The sequence below is a fragment of the Halichoeres trimaculatus genome, unplaced genomic scaffold (assembly GCF_033239565.1).
Source record: "Halichoeres trimaculatus isolate MK-OKI-2021-1 unplaced genomic scaffold, fHalTri1.1 fHalTri1_scaffold_1, whole genome shotgun sequence".
NCBI classification, from domain to species: Eukaryota; Metazoa; Chordata; class Actinopteri; order Labriformes; family Labridae; genus Halichoeres; species Halichoeres trimaculatus.
In genome coordinates this window covers 40,127,257-40,144,198 of record NW_027437179.1, presented here as the reverse complement: position 1 = coordinate 40,144,198, position 16,942 = coordinate 40,127,257, and the positions used below count along the sequence as shown (strand labels likewise).

Below are 16,942 nucleotides of genomic sequence, written 5' to 3'. Positions count from 1 at the left end.
AAAAAGTCAGAAGTCTGTCACTTTTTTTAGTGTAAAAAAAATTTTGTTGTCAAAAAAAACCCCCAAAGCCCTAAAAAAGGGTTGGGGAGCTCCTGAAAAGAAAATGCTGTAAGAGAATTGATGAGTTACCGTGATTTGTTTTCAGTGCCTTACTTTGAAAGGTCGCACCGGAAGCGGAGTTTAACCGCGGTGTTCTGATGAATCTAAATGGATGTTGGTTAGGAGCTTTAACCCTCTGATTTTTCTCTTGCAACCTTTTTACAGCAGCCATTCTTCTTTTAAAGGTAAGACAGGAATGTTTTTATATTATATATTCTTTTAAACTGAGGCTTTGACGGTTTGCTTGTGCTATGCTAACTATGCTATCCGCTGTGAACCTCTGTCGCTCTGATTAGCTTCATTCAGACAGAGAGAGGGGAGGGGGTTCAGAGACCACCAAACACAGCATTCAATTACAGGTTAACATCAACCCTTTCATGAACCAAATACTCTCCAAAACGCATTCAGTATACGAGCAGGATCATTAAAGCACAGCACAGACTGTAAACAAGAGCTGGAGATGCAGCGCGGTGCTGGGTTAATAGAAAGTCTGTGTTTGTGCTTTAAAGCAGGGGCGACTTTAGGATATGACGTCAGGGGGGCTCAGCCCCTCTGGAGACTGTGTTATGGAGACTTTCTTGCAAGTGTGTGAACCCTAGTGTAATTTAATACATCCAAATTTCTACTTGTATAAATAATACTAAATAATTTGTGTTTACATCACACAACACTAGAGATAATGGAATGGAAGGTGGAATAAGCTGCTTTTGCAGGTAAAAAAAAATATCATGAAACATTAGTGTACTACATATTGTAAAACAGGAGTCAACCCTGTTGGTTAATTGTAAAATTTTGCTTATTCTAAGTTTTTTTTTTTTTTTAATCTTAGTCCTATTCTCACTTACTGAACACAGATCTGTTCTCCGTTACCCTTTTTACCCATAGATAAGACATTGTTTGCATTTTAATCCTTGTTTTTTTTCCTGAGGAACACTTTTTCCCCTTAACATAAAAATTCATTGAGAATTAAGTGCTTAGTGTTCTCTTGTGTCCTGACTCTGTTTCTGAGGCTAGCAGAAGTCTCTGGTTGTGTCTGAAATCACTCACTCATTTACTCACTACTCACTATATAGTGAATTAGATGTATTGGACTATATAGTCCACTCAATCAGCTAAATTAAAACAACATTTTGGACACTAGTCACTCATTCGCACGCCGCTGACAGTGATGTATTTACTCTTGCGCCGCTCACGGACGGCTGGGGATTTACAGTTCTATCTTTTCTTAAAAACTGCAAAACAGTATTATTTTAGTGATACCTCATATTATATTTAGCTTATTTTCTGCAACAGCTAAATATAATAGAAACATTTATTACATGTTATTTTTAAAAAAATAAACCATATATTTGCGAGGAACTTATGCTGTGTTTAAGAATTACAAGGTCCAGTGAATGCATCACCCGCGTGGAACGATTCAGCGGCTAACGTCCGCACTTTGAATTGCATTGCTGAAATGTGCTATAGAAATAAACTTGCCTTGCCTTGTTTGTTTCTCAGCTCAAAGTTGTGAGACGGGCTCGTCTGAAAGTTAAACAGGGAGCTGAGTGTTATTCTCTGACAGTTTTTAATGTTGTTTCATGCTATTAGTAATCAGTGTGAGTCATTTCGGACACAGTCTCTGTATCTTTAGGTTTACTCAAGGACGTCAAGAATCAGAAGGAAAAGCTTTCCAGGTTGCATCCAAAGGTACTTTATTCATCAAACAGGTGAACAAAGCTTCTGAGGATGAATTCTGCAGAATTCAGACTGACTACACAAAGACAAACACTGTCTTTTATACAGTTTCAGTGTGTCCAGTCAGATTATAGATGCATGGAGCTCCTCCCCTCAACTTTCCTTATGTAGGCTTAAGTCAAATTGTGTCCTGCATTCATCATTTTCCACATTATTGTAACAGTCTTCAGTTTTAATGGTGACCTGACGTTCTGACCTTTCTAATTAAAAAATTAGGCCCATAAAGGCCTCAGTTTATTAAATCAGGCCCATACAGGCCTCAGTTCATTACCTTTTCATTGCATTACTTGTCTTACCATGCATGATATATCACAACATAGGGAGCTTACACGGCCGTAGCACAGCGCGGAAAATATCTAACATCTCAGAGTATATCAAGGCTACAGATTGCACAATTTCTTCCAAACTCGACAGGTGTGTTCCCCATGGGTTAATAGCCTATCTTACAGGTTTTAGCCAGAGGGAGATATCCTCACTGAGCAACATGAAGAGGAATTCATAAAATGATCCCACAGTTTTACTTCATGTGTCATTTCATATGAACATCATAAACCTTAAAAGGGTCCAAAGCCCCTGCTTTAAAGTGATACTCCGGGATGGAACAAGTTGGGTCCTATCACAAGGTTTAGGGCAGAAATTACCCCTACAGCAGTGTTTTTGTGCAGCAGAAGCCCAGAGCGCTCGCACCAAACACCCCCTCCCTGCTCCTCTGCCGGTTTCCTCTGCACCCAGACGGGGCCATATTTTACTTGACCAAAAACACAAATAAACGGACTCCCACCGAAAAAATCTGATATCAGTCTGCATTCACGCTTTATTTAGAGAATTTTCAGCGCGCTACTTTCACACAAAAACACAGCTAAATAAGGCTCATCTTCTCATCTCTTCTCATTTCTTCTCATCGTGTCGTAAAACGGCGCTACCTCCGCTGCAGAGCCACAGCTGGCTACGTGGTGCTCGCCGCTTAGTGTATCAGTCCGCGCGTGGTGTGCCAGATATAAACAAACGCAGGTAGTCTGCCAGGACTAAGAGACACGGAGACGAAGGGTCATAACTCACTATTAATTTCATTGCTCTAAGACTAAAATTGATCTGCAGGACAGTTTTTCCAAAGTTATGTTTTCTAGCTTTTTGTGCCTTTAATGAGAGAGGCTGGATAGAGCATGAAACAGGGTGAGAGTGGGAATGGCATGTGGGACACAAGCCACAGGCCGAATTCAAACCCAGGCCACGCGCTCAAGGGCGAAACCCATGGCCCGCAGACGACCTAGACCACGAGGCCATCTGTTCCCCATCTGCAGGACTACTGACAAGTTTTCTTCACCATCATTTTGACCACTATACAGATCCAGATTGCTATTTGGCACTTTAATTTGGGAATACACTCATTTTTTTAGATTGAAATTAAAACATTAATGCTTCCAGTTTCAATTTGTGCTACTTGAGTCATAATTTCTTCTTGTAAAAAAACGAGCAAAGAAAAAAATGAAAAGATGTTTTTTTGTGCGGGAGAAGTGCAGCATCAGATGTTCAGGGACTCATTTGAGCCTTAAAATCAAATCAAGACAAAAACAAAGGAAGTCTGCTCTAACCTGAAGAATATATCAAGTGTTAAAGGTTTTATTTGTCAGTAGGACCTGGAAAGAAACAGTCTCCCTGTCTGTCAGAGAGTAGATTTTGATCCAGCTGTTGGGTCATAAAGCTCTAAATGGTTTAAGGTCAGATTTCTTCAGTCATCATTCGATTCGAACCATCCAGACTGTTCAGATCATCTGCTTCCTGTCCTCAGAGACAAAGACGGAGAAGCATCGTTCAGTTTTATGCTCAAAATATCTGGAATGAGCTTTGATGATACCAGGTCTGCTGAAACCCTTTACAGCTGCCAGTTTCTGTTTATTCTTACATTTAAAAACTGTCTTTTCACCCTTTAACCTTCTGTTTTTACAGTTTTTATTTTTTCTTTGCTTTAATGGCTTGTTTTCATGATTCTTAAATGTCTTCTTTCAGTATTTTTCCCTGACCTTTGATCCCATTAATGCCTTTTTGAAGCACTTTGAATTGCCTTGATGCCAAAATGTGCAACATAAATTACTTTTCACTACTTTACATTCCAGCTGAGTTATGAATTTTGCATCAAACTAAGACTTGAAACAAGGATCTCTTCCTGACTTTGGTCCATAAGAAGGATGCAAAGAGATCTTGCCAGAGGAAATTTTATAAGACAATTTTTGTAAACAATAAACTTTATTTAATTTAATATCATTTAATTTGATTAAATTAGATTTAATTTGATTTTAATTTATTTTATTTTATTTTATTTGTTTAAATTTAATTTACTTTAATCCAATATTATTTTATTTTATTTTATTTCATTTTATCTAATTTTATTTTATTTCAATTTAATTCAATTTGATTAAATTGAATTATATTTTAATTTATTTTATTTTGTTTTCTTTTCTTTTCTTTTCTTTTGATTTATTTTATTTTATTTTATTTTATTTTATTTTATTTTATTTTATTATATAATTTTTTTTAATTTAAACTTGCCTCTGTTGGTGCCGGTCTGTCTGCCACATGAGAACAGAGCAAAAGCAAGTGAGGTTTTAAAACAGCACGTGGAGTTGAGCCCCTCTGCACCCGGTGGGAGCTTAGTTTCAGTTCTGCTTCTCAGGTTTCACAGGAAATAGGCTGAGCTGACCAGGATCCCCGCACCTCACATAACCCCACTTAAAAAAGCACAGACTGTCCCTTTAAATATTCCATACAGCAGCTTATAGACATTAACATTTTAACGGTTACTCAGATGCTGCCAGGTTTTCCTGCCTCAGCTGAGTCTGATTCTGATTTCTGATGTAGGACTGGATGAGAATAACTCCCTGAAGCTGTGTGAGCTGTTTCATCCTCATCTGCCGCGTTCATTCATGTTTTTAATCTGCATTTGCTCCTGTTGCTCATGAAAGGATGTCCGCAGCTTCTCGCCGGCGATTTATGGACACATCAGAGACGGCAGACTAGTCAGCCACATGATGTCTGGACCATAGCAACACAGCATCAGCTGGCTGCCTATCTCCATGGCAACCGTCTCACAAGCTGTTCGTCCTCTCGTTGCAGGTGTCGGCGGAGACAGAAATGATCTACTCAGCAGTCTGACCCGAAGGGAACCAGCGCAGGGAGACGACAAGACGCCTCAGAGCTGCTGATGGAGAATGGAGACCTGGGTCACATGGTGTGTGTGTGTGTGTGTGTGTGTGTGTGTGTGTGGATGTGTGTGTGTGGCCTTTAAAGCTGTACTGTGTTATAGCAGGCTTGCTGAATTCACAGAGCTTTCTCTATGAGACTTTTATGTTTAGTTTGATAGATTGTGTTGAGGTGCTTTGATCCTGCATCATTTCTAACGACCAGCAGGGGGCCATAGCACAGAAAATGGTGCTAATTTGTTGATTAATCTGTTTTCTTCATAAACTTTTTTTCATTATGAGTCCATAAATTAGGTAGTCTTTCTTAATGTGATACAAAGCTGGTTATTTTAGGGGGGCCGTGTTTACCATTTAGCGGTATTTAGCAGAACAGACTTGGAAGAAATGTAAGATAACATACATAGATATGTCAAACTTGTGTTGAATCACACAAATGTAAAATTTGGTCATCTGTTTGTGCTATTATAGAATTAGCATATTTATGTATCCTACCTTTTTCTGTGCGTCATTTGTGCCCCCTTATCATACAGTAGGAAAGCCCCCAAAGTTAAAATGCCATCTCATAACCCAAGAAAGCTAAACCCTGCATCGACGATTATATATATATACTATTAATAGTATTGATTTGCAGAATAGTCTCGTTCTGTAAACTTAAATTAATCACAGAGATAATATAAGAATAGAATACAACATACTTTAACTCTTATATATATTTATATATATATATATATATATATATATATATATATATATATATATATATATATATATATATATATATATATATATATATATATATATATTTATATATATATATATATATATATATATATTTATTTATTAGGGATGGACCAATATGGATTTTTTGGGGCCAACACTGATATTGATTATTTGTCATCAAAGAGGCTGATAACCGATATTTGAAGCGAATATTAATTTGCAGTCAAAGTGAAAATATTTATGTAAAAATTTTGAACAATACAAACTCCATCACGTAACTGCATTCAAATGCCTTCAAGCATATGTTTATCAAACAGCTCCACCGCTTAGCAGCATGTTTTATAAAGTTAAATGAAAACTAAAAAAATAAATAGTTAAAGTTTCCTACAGTAAATTAAGTTTTCCAAAATTTCTGTGTAACTGTAATAAAACTGGACAGAATTGAGATTGTGCTGCTTTTTACAGGCATGTAATGAAGTTGAATTATTTTTCTGTTTGGTTTTACATGACTGATTTTAAATGACCATCTAGGGCTTCCATAGTGTAGACAGGGAGAAATTCTGTGCAGAGAGGCATCAAAACAACACAGTTTTGGATGGGTTTCGTATCGGCTGTCTGATTAAAAAATAGGCAGATACCGATATGCCCCAAACTGCCAAATATCGGCCCCGATAATTAGTCTATCCCTAATATATATATATATATATATATATATATATATATATATATATATATATATATATATATATATATATATATATATATATATATATATATATGTATATATATAAATTTATGAATTATAAAAATATTTTTATAACTCATAAATTAATTAATAAATTTAGTTATTTATATTTATTTGTGCAAGTTCCACCTGTGGTGTGGATGTGTTGGCATGTTTCATCAACAAACTTTTATATTGTGTGCCATCATAACCTTGGAACTGGCTAACAATGCAGTAATGACGTCATTCAGGAAACTGGAATTCACCATTATCATACCAGATATTTCTTCCCTCTCTAAGGCCACTATTTGGAATTCAACAAATGAGTTTAGCAGTGAAGGGCTTTAATTCAGAATCTGGCCACAAGATATTACTAAATATTTCCATTTCACAAGGTACGCATAGAGTGTGACTAGCAATCACTGAACGGCCCCTACTGTGACACTCTAAAAGGGAGGATAGGGATGTACTGCAGTAACATGTATTCAACTATTTGTCAAAATATGGTCACCTTATCTGTGGGTGGAAAAAAACCGAGAATTGAAAATCATGGGACACTGCACAAAAGTGGAACCTACTTCTTTACTTTATGTTCGTCTATGAAACAGTCCAGACATGAGGCTAGGTCTCCAAGTCTGTTGTAAAATTATAGCACGTACCAATATGTCATATTATTCTCAGAAGTTCAGAAAGAGGCTCTGAATGGACAATATTGATGATAATGGACGAGTTGTTTATACCTGCTGTTCCATCTCCGTCCAGATGGGGGAGCCGGTGAGTCTGAACGTAGGGGGCTGTGTGTACAGCACGTCTCTGTCCACGCTGCAGCGTTACCCTGACTCAATGCTGGGCGCCATGTTTGGAGGAGACCTCCCCACTGTCAGGGACGCTCGCGGGAACTACTTCATCGACCGTGACGGGCCGCTGTTCCGGTGAGTGGGTTTGTTTTGGATAACCAAACACATGTAAGTGCAAGGTGGGCGGTCAACCAAACGTTTCAGATATGTTTCTGTTTTAAGAAGTTTTTGCAGATATTCAGGTTGGAAGAAAGCAAATGCATACGTACGTGTTGTTATGTTTGCAAAATAAAATCAGCCAATCACAGCAAAGTGGGCGGGGTGTAGCTGGAGTCCTGTTGAGGGGAAAACAGCCATGAGGACTGGAACATTCCTGATGATCATTTTTTCCATGATCCAACAGCTGTAGCTCTAGCCCACGTTATCAGCTCAGGGAATAAGGCCGAGGTGCAGCAGGTGTTTCTCTCCTGACCCCTCAGACTCTCACAGAATCTTCAGCTCAGCACTCTGGATTGATCCGGTCTTTGTGTCTGCTGTCTCAGCTACATCCTCAACTTCCTGCGGACGTCGGAGCTCACTCTCCCGTGTGACTTTAAGGAAACCGAGCTCCTCAGGAAGGAAGCTGACTTCTATCAGATTGAGCCCCTGATCCAGTGCCTGGGAGACCCCAAACCACTGCTTCCCTATCCCACGGACTCCTACGAGGAGGTTGTGGAGCTGTCCAGCACCAGGAAGCTGTCCAAGTACTCCAACCCTGTCGCTGTCATCATCACTCAGCTCACCATCACCACCAAGGTCAGTGCCACGGGATCTCTCAGTGATGTTAGAGAGTCAGAGAATGTAGAGGGACTGGAAACAGGTGATATGACCAGCATGGGAAGTGCACTGCCACCTAGTGTTTGGGAGTATACATAGCTCTAGCTGCTACAGCAATAATCAAATATTTTTCCCTCCTTTTCCCAGGTCAAAGCAATGTTGGAGTCCATCTCCAGCAGTTTTACAAAGTGGAACAAACACATGATGGACACCAGAGACTACCAGGTGTCCTTCACCTTCGGACCATGTGACCACCAGCAGGAAGTCAGCCTGCGTGTCCACCTGCTCGACTTCATCTCTAAAGCTGTATGCCACCATTTTCTCACAGGGATCTAAAAAAAAAAGCATCCAGTTATGATGTGTTTGGTTGAATCTGTTTATCTTTTTCAGGGTTTCACGATACGCAACACACGTGTTCACCACATGAGCGAGCGGGCCAATGAGAACACCGTGGAGCATCACTGGACGTTCTGCAGACGGACTCATAAAATCAACGACTGATTGGAAAAACTCATGACAGGACTTGAACAGATGACACCAGACTGTGCACACAGGAAGAGGCTGACTGTTTGTTTTCTTGTTTACGTTTTCTCTGACGTCTTATTTGGATCTTTCTCTGTTTCCTCTGAGCTAAAGCACAATGTGAGGTTACAGGAAGGCTTTTACATTGGCAACATGGGAAGTATTGTGAGATACAAGCCTTACTCTATCATCTTTACTGTGTGGCCTAAAGTATGCGGACAGCTCTTTAATGTTTAAAGCTCCTCTAGGAAGATTTCAGCTGGTAATGAGACTGACTGGAATTATCGCTAATGTCTTAATATGAGCTACAAAAGACGAATATCAACAATAGATAAAGCTCTTGCGAACTACAAGTAACACTAATTGTGAGCTAGAATTCATCACTGAACTTCAGTTTCGACATTATTCATGTTCTTGGGACCAAATGGGTGAAAATCCTGTCAATAAGTTTGCCAAATTTCAAAATAAAAGCCTAAAAGCAGAAAAATGAAAATACTTAAGCAATGAGATTATTACATGAAGCTTAGCAATTGTATATCAAAATCAGTCTCTGGAGGTCAAATCAGTGTAGAAGTAATAAAACTACAGTTCCTCCTGTGACCACTTGAGGCTGTCTCCATAAGCACTAGAAGCCACATACACACCCATTCAAAAAGGCTGATCTTTACAGCAGTAACTAACGTATTTACAGTCTTGTACAAGAAACTTTTTTAGTCTAAGTAGCACATTTCTCTTTGGGATGAATTTTTAGATAACTCATGTTTTGAAGATATCAGAGCTATGAAGTTGGCTGAGCCTGAGCTATTTACAGGAAGGCTAAAACCCACCTCAACTCCATCTCTTTGCCTCTGGTAAGGCTGACCAAAAATTAGTTTTAGCTACCATGTCCATTAAGGCAACTGCTAATAACTGGGTCCATGTAATTCACAGTCTATGACAACAATATAATGATCCCTGATAGCTGTGATGTTTGGGGGGAAGTCACACATTGTACGGTACTATAAGGATGTCTGTAGCTTTTCAGTAGTATAACAAATCTGATGTAAACTGATTCATTTTGATTGTGATTAAATAAATTTAAAGCTGAATACTTGGGTACCTTCAGGTTTTTGCAAGTAGTGCTTCTGTTGGTCCTTAGACTCAAGTAAATGCTGTTAAAGTGATACTCTAGGATGGAACAAGTTGGGTCCTATCACAAGGTTTAGGGCAGAAATTACCCCTACAGCAGTGTTTTTGTGCAGCAGAAGCCCAGAGCGCTCGCACCAAACACCCCCCCCCGCTCCTCTGCCGGTTTCCTCTGCACTCAGACGGGGCCATATTTTACTTGACCAAAAACACAAAACACAACTAAATGATATAGGTCTGCATTCAGGCTTTATTTAAAGAATTTTCAGTGCGTTACTTTCACACAAATCTCATCGTGTCGTAAAAAGGCGCTACCTCCGCTGCAGAGCCACAGCTGGCCACGAGGCGCTCGCAGCTTAGTGTATCAGTCCGCATGCGCGGCGTGCCAGATATAAACAAACGCAGGTAGTCTGCCAGGACGAAGAGAACTAGATGAGAACTAGAGCCTTATTTAGTGGTGTTTTTGTGTGAAAGTAACGCACTGAAAATTCTCTAAATAAAGCGTGAATGCAGACCGATATCAGATTTTTCAGTGGGAGTCCGTTTATTTGTGTTTTTGGTCAAGTAAAATATGGCCCCGTCAGAGTGCAGAGGAAACCTGTAGAGGAGCAGGGAGGGGGTGTTTGGTGTGAGCGCTCTGGGCTTCTGCTGCACAAAAACACTGCTGTAGGGGTAATTTCTGCCCTAAACCTTGTGATAGGACCCAACTTGTTCCATCCCGGAGTATCACTTTAAGGAAGGCAAGACAGGCCCTTGCGATTTCCTGCATCGACTCCTGCAGGCCTCCCTGTGTGTCCATTTAAGCCTCAGCAGATTACCCAGAATGCAGCTGCACGTCTGGTCAGCTTCCAGTAACAGCTACAATCAAATTCAAAGCTCTTCTTCTGGCTTACCAAACATTGACAAGAACAGCTCCTGCCTACCTGGGGTCCCTCATCCAGGTCTACACTCTTTCTGGTCCTCTACGCTCTGCTTGTGAAAGACGCCTGGTGCTCTTAGCCCAGCGTGGCTCCAAATCACTAGCCAGACTCTTCTCTTCTGTTGTTCCCAAATGGTGGAATGGATTACCAACTCTATACGATCCACAGAGTCCCTTTCTACTTTAAGATTTCTGAAGTCTCATCGATTCAGGGAGCACTTCTCCTCTTTGTCGTTAGGGGGAGAATGAGTCAGGAGGTCTCAGACCCAGCTCATAGGGAATATTTAGCAACAATCACCGTATGATTTTGAAGGTTGAATTGTATTGTTGCAGTGATTAATTATAGGTAATTATGGCTACAATATGGCACTGACTAAGGTTTTCCCTTCTGTCTAAGTTCTTGCTTGTGTCGTGTCGCTTTGGACAAAACGTCTGCTAAATGAAACTGTAGAACAGAAATTGTAGAAGACGCACAGGAAGTTGTAGGAAGAAGTGATCAAGGTAGACATGAGTCACAGGGTCATGGCCTGGTGCCTTTGTTTATGGCGCGCCTTTCTGCTCAACTAAGCTCCTTAGAAAAACACATTTTGAACTTCCTTTGTGTACCAGGCTGCTAAGTTCAAACTGACTTTTAAACATAAAACTGTCAGTAAATGCTGGATAAAGATTTCACTGAGCTTTTAAGCCTCTTTTAGCTTCTAGATTTCATTTTACGGCAGCTTCACAATACCTGTGCTTTCAATGTGTAAGATTTATTTAATGTATAAAGCTGCTTTGAGCTGCACAGTGGTTAATGGTTGGCACTGCCACCTTACAGCAAGAAGGTCACCAGTCTGAATTGTGGTTTGGGCAAGTTGGGCCTTTCTATGTGGAGATTGTATGTTCCTCCATGCATGCGAGGGTTCATTACATGTACTTTGACTGATTGGTGATACTAAATTACCCGTAGGTGTAAGTGTGCATGTGAAAGATTGTCTCTGTGTGCCAGCCCTTTGATTGACTAGCTACCAGTCCAGTCTCCAGGGTGTGCCCCACCTCTCACCTGAAGACGGCTGGGATAGGCTCCAACCTACCGTGACCCTGAGCAGGATGAGCGGTAGAAATTGGGTGGTTGAATTTAGCAGCTTTGACGGACCAAAGACCGATTGGAAACATGGTATTGACTCACCAAATGCTCACAGGTTGGGATTACCAGTGACAGGACTCCAAGGACTCTTGTTTTACCAACAGACCTAAAGGATCATGTTGTTTTATAAATAATCTCCATTAAATGCAGATGAATGCAAACAATGTGGGCGGGGCTAAGACTTTGGGTGTCTGCAAGCATTTCTGGCAGGTATGAGAAAAGCTTCGAGATAGTGGAACACATAGGCCGAAACCAGACAATGGTGGCCGTATGAAAATGAATTAGCGTTCATAACATGTTTTCAGATTAGCTTTTGGCTTTTCGCCTTGATTTGACAGGAGAGCTTGAAGGTGAGTCGTATCTAGGGTGTAAACATCGCGCCTTAAACTGACAGTATGAAGAGGATGTTACAGAGACGAGATCACCGTGAGCTGACAGATCATCAGAGTGTGTGTGTGTGTGTGTGGGGAGAAGGAGCCCTCACTGGATGTCCTGTCACGCTTCCGCACCGCAATAACGCAATGTGACATGACATTAAACATCCACAGCAAACTACAGAGAATCCTGCTGATTCAAAAGGATGGTTTATGCTGCTCAACAGCTGAAGATGGGATTACTTTACCAAATAAAAATAAATGACTTATTTAAAGAAGCAGTATTATATTTCTATTATCTGAAACAAATATTAAGGCAAAAAGGTGAAGATAAATATTAAACGAGAGTCAACTTTTAAATTTTGAGGGTGAATGAATCGGAATAATCCCACAAGCTGCTCTTGATGGCCCGACTAAAAGATCACATGTGATCTGGGAGAGATCAATACGAGATCTGCTCAATTTGTGACATCATCAAATGAGGAATTTTCTTAACAGGTGAAATTTGACTTTCTTATGATAGTATGATAGTATAATATATAAATAAGTAATACAATATAAATGTATTAAAATTATATATATATATATATATATATATATATATATATATATATATATATATATATATATATATATATATATATATATATATATATATATATAGAGAGAGAGAGAGAGAGAGAGAGAGAGAGAGAGAGAGAGAGAGAGAAATATTATTACCTCAAGGAAAATAAGTTGTACACAGGGCTACTTGTCCGATACAAACTTGCTCAACAAAATTGATCACTTCTTGATAACAATTATAACAGTATTTCAGAAAATGTTCACAATGGGATAAGGAAGTAGTGATTAAATTTTGGAGGTGATTCGGATCACTGTCTGGATCCAGGACTTTTTTAAGGATTCTCTATTATTGTGAGATAGGGCTGCTTTCACCATATGTGTAAATAACTCCACCATAAATGGTCGGATTGATTTGCAAAACAATACAAGACAAGGTCACCATAATTTCTGACAGATGTAAAAGTACGATCCAGATCCTGGCAATATTCTGGATACTAAGATCTGGGATATGAAATAAGTACTGGGTCATCATATTTTTTTTCAACACTGTCAGGTAACAAATTGTGTTGTGTTTTTCAAGTGATTAATGATTTACACAAAATGTTGGTAGGAAACATCTATACATTTCTGAAAGGAGCTCCTTTGGGTCTAGTCCTGTTTTTTGGAACATGCCTTGCAAGTGCCTACAGTGGGCATCGCATTGGTGACAGCTGCCCCTGCTCTCTGGAGGTTCTAGAATGCCTGGTTCTCAAGTGCTTTGAAGTTCTTAACACTAGAAGTCCCAGGGTTTTCTTACCCCTGCTGCCATGCCCAGAGGACAGCCAAATGGCTGCTCAGTTAGAATGTACAACTGAACGGCCTTCAATTAGCCACCATTGTTTTGCAAATGCAGCCTTTACCTGACAGATTGGCAGTCCACAGATGTGATACATGATCAGGGGGGAGGGGTGTGCCTGAAAAGAGCCTGGAAGCTTCCAACATCTACTGAAACTTTTTGCATCGGGCTGTTAGAGTGTGAGGCAAGTGTAGCTGTAAATATCTCTGATATAATTAGAAAAAATATTTCTTCCATAACCCGTATTAGAGTGCCCTTGTCCAAAACAGCTGTTGACTGTTTAGTTTAAGTTTACTTTATTTATTTTGAAGTTTGTTTTTTTATAGCTATACTATCTCTATATTCTTCTTGATAGAACTTTGTTTATGTCTGTACAGCCTTTTGTGTGACTGTGAACACTGTAAGCTGCTTCATAAAAGAAACCTAAACTGAACTGACTGCCTCTGTCACAAGCTCCCTTCAGGTCCATTGTTTGAATGGCTGCTATTTTTTTTTGGCAATATATCTGCTTGTATAACTGTTGGTTCACATTTCACACACACACACACACACACACACACACACACACACACACACACACACACACACACACACACACACACACACACACACACACACACACACACACACACACACACGCATATTAAAAGAAAAAGATCCCGTGTTTTTTTCACTTTAATAGAGTGTTGAGTCTCAAGCATGCAAAGTTGACATGGGGTGCTTTGAGTAGCCTGGATAAAGTTTAGCTTTATCTACCCATATTTGACATTTACTCCTGAGAAACACAGAAAATCCTGGTAAAAACAATAAAATAAGAAAAGAAATAGTTAGAAAGATGGATGGAAAATGTAAAAGCAGGCCAACTGGATGTAAGGTGGAAGGGTGGGTGTGGCTGTGACCGATGGCTAAACTAGGGACCCGAGGTGGATAAAAAGCTCGCTCACGGCCGGTGATAGTTCATTTACTCAACCTGTGCATCAGCAATAAATTTCAGCAAGAAATAAAAATCATAAACTGTGTTGACCTCATACTGAGAAGGGAGGGGAAAATAACTTTCTGTCGTGATCACAAAAGTGGACAAATTATAGCTTGTTGAACATAAAATGAAGTCATTGACATTTTATACTAGTTCTAAACCTCTACCTCTCTCTCATAACATTACAGCACATTGGTTTATTCAGGTGAAGGCATAGCAACATCTTTCCCTTTTTCAGTAGTTCAGGAGAAAGTAATTGCCTCATTTACAAAACAATGGTGATCAGATGGCTGTTCACACCTAAAGTAGAGATGTTGATTCCAGACTAATCCAGCCACTTGGCTGCCCCTTGGGCATGGAAGGTAGAAAAGCCAAATGGCTGGGCTGTGGGACTTCTAGTGTTAAAGAGACAGTAGCTTCAATCTAGATTTTTGGGTTTAACTTCTAAAAATTAAAGAAAGCAGCATTCGTTAAAGCAGGGAACTCTAAATGGTGACTTGTCCTTTTGTTGCCTGATCCAATGTGTTACCTGTCTCACTTCTAGAGGAGGGTTTGTCATGTAGCTCAGAGCTACTGTTGGCTCTAATGTACGGTAAGGTAAAACAATGCAAACAAGAGCAGGTTTTACTCAAGGGACAACATCTAGAATCCACTTGAGGCTGGCTGCAGAGAGACCAGAAACCATTTTTATGGCAACATATAAACAGCCTGGTTCAAAAACACAGCTTGACTCTGAAATGCTAACTTTGCTATCGGCACACACTGTACAGTGGAGGATTTTTTTCAAACTCCAGGGTTTAGAAGTTATAATTATCACAAGTTTGTCCAACCAGAGGCACAGCTCAGCTCACATGACTGTCGCCCTACAGCTTTTGGAAAGGAAGCTCGTAGTCCGCGTCATATCCAACATGGCCTCGTCCAGCAATGGGCTTCATTTCACTGAATCAGGAACAGATGGTTGACGTTGCAGAGACTATGTTTATATCCATTACAGTCTATGCATAACCAGACAGAAAAAGGACAGAAGAGCAGAAGAAAGATAAACAGGAGAGAGATAGAGCATGAGCTAAATGCTAAAAGGGCTAAACTGTTTGTGCTAATGTTGATTCCAACCCACAGTCAGCAGTTATTCTGCAGCGGTCTGTTCAAACTTGAGAGTCTATCAATAAAATGAAGAGTGAGGTTACGTTAGCTCTGATTGGTAGATGACTGGCAGGATATAACACTACAGAGATGTCTTCATGGGTTCAGTTCAGTTCGTGTCAGTTCTCCACAAATTTTGTAGCATTTCCACTGACAAATCCTATGACAGATCTCCAAATAATCAAACTGTACCGTCCCAGCCTTCTGTTGGGGTGCCAGACTTCCAATCCGACCCAGAAGGTGGAGCTACAACACTGCAGCGTGTTGACTGGTTGAAAAGAATTGTCACTTTCCGTGTGACAGCGGCTGCTGTATTTCTCCAGGCGGCACACAGCCTTCTCTGAAACAAAGCTTGATTGTTCTTTGTAACAAAGAGCCACATGCCAATCACAAAAGAGACAAATTGCTGGATGTCTTCCATCGCTGCTCTTTGTTTACTGTGTCACGTTTGTCTTCTTTGTTGAATTTATCAGTGGGGTAAACTGTGTTGCGCTGCTATGGCATCACGTTATTATATAACTGAACGCTGCCTACCAAGAGGGGGCATGGTTGGCTGTGGAAACGCAAATGGGCTTAGGCTTTACCAATCCAACCTGTACCAAGCTGTACTAATCCATACCGGACTACTACAGAGCCCTTTTTGGAGCCAAACGTGTGCTCTTCCAGTTAGCAAAACACACTAAACAGCTCTCCTGTTGGAAAAACACATTTAAATGTCTCTTTGACTGATTAAAATATGATGAACTGCCCTCTTGGGTGGCAAAAACGTCGCTGTATGCGCCTTATTTCTGCACATTTGCACACCACTGGATACAAGACAAGTAGGCAAGTTAAACAATAGGGGTGGGCGTATCGATCTAAATATCGATGGTATCAATACCAAGATGAGTATTGGTATAGGATCGATACTAGCGTGATGATATCGATATTGCAGTTTCTCTTATGTCGTCCAGCAATTTACTTTACTTTACCTTCCTATGCAAATGGGAACTTTTTGTTATTTTGCACTTGTGATTTTTTTTCTTAAACAATTGTGGTGGTAATTATTTTATTACTTTTATACAGTTACAATGTTTTTTTTTATTGTTGTGGTTAGTTTTAAAAAAGCATTTGTATTGCCTAAAACCTTTGTGCTGTGTTTTACTATAATCATAATCATAATCAACCAACTCAAGGCAAAACCACAAAATTATGCAATGATCATTACATTTCATGTAGGAAGTATCAGTATCGGTATCAGGGATACTAGACCTGTATTTACTTGGTAT

The 16,942-nt window shown here is 39.8% G+C and overlaps 1 protein-coding gene across 1 annotated transcript; it reads left to right on the top strand.

Moving 5' to 3' along the window:
- Positions 1-139: 139 nt before the first annotated feature.
- Positions 140-9,649, top strand: kctd6a (potassium channel tetramerization domain containing 6a). The gene is made up of 6 exons (XM_074671956.1): positions 140-284; positions 4,948-5,062; positions 7,240-7,409; positions 7,817-8,069; positions 8,238-8,396; positions 8,481-9,649. The coding sequence occupies exons 2-6, from the start codon at positions 5,036-5,038 to the stop codon at positions 8,589-8,591; spliced, it is 720 nt and encodes a 239-aa protein (XP_074528057.1). The 5' UTR covers positions 140-284; positions 4,948-5,035; the 3' UTR covers positions 8,592-9,649.
- Positions 9,650-16,942: the final 7,293 nt, after the last annotated feature.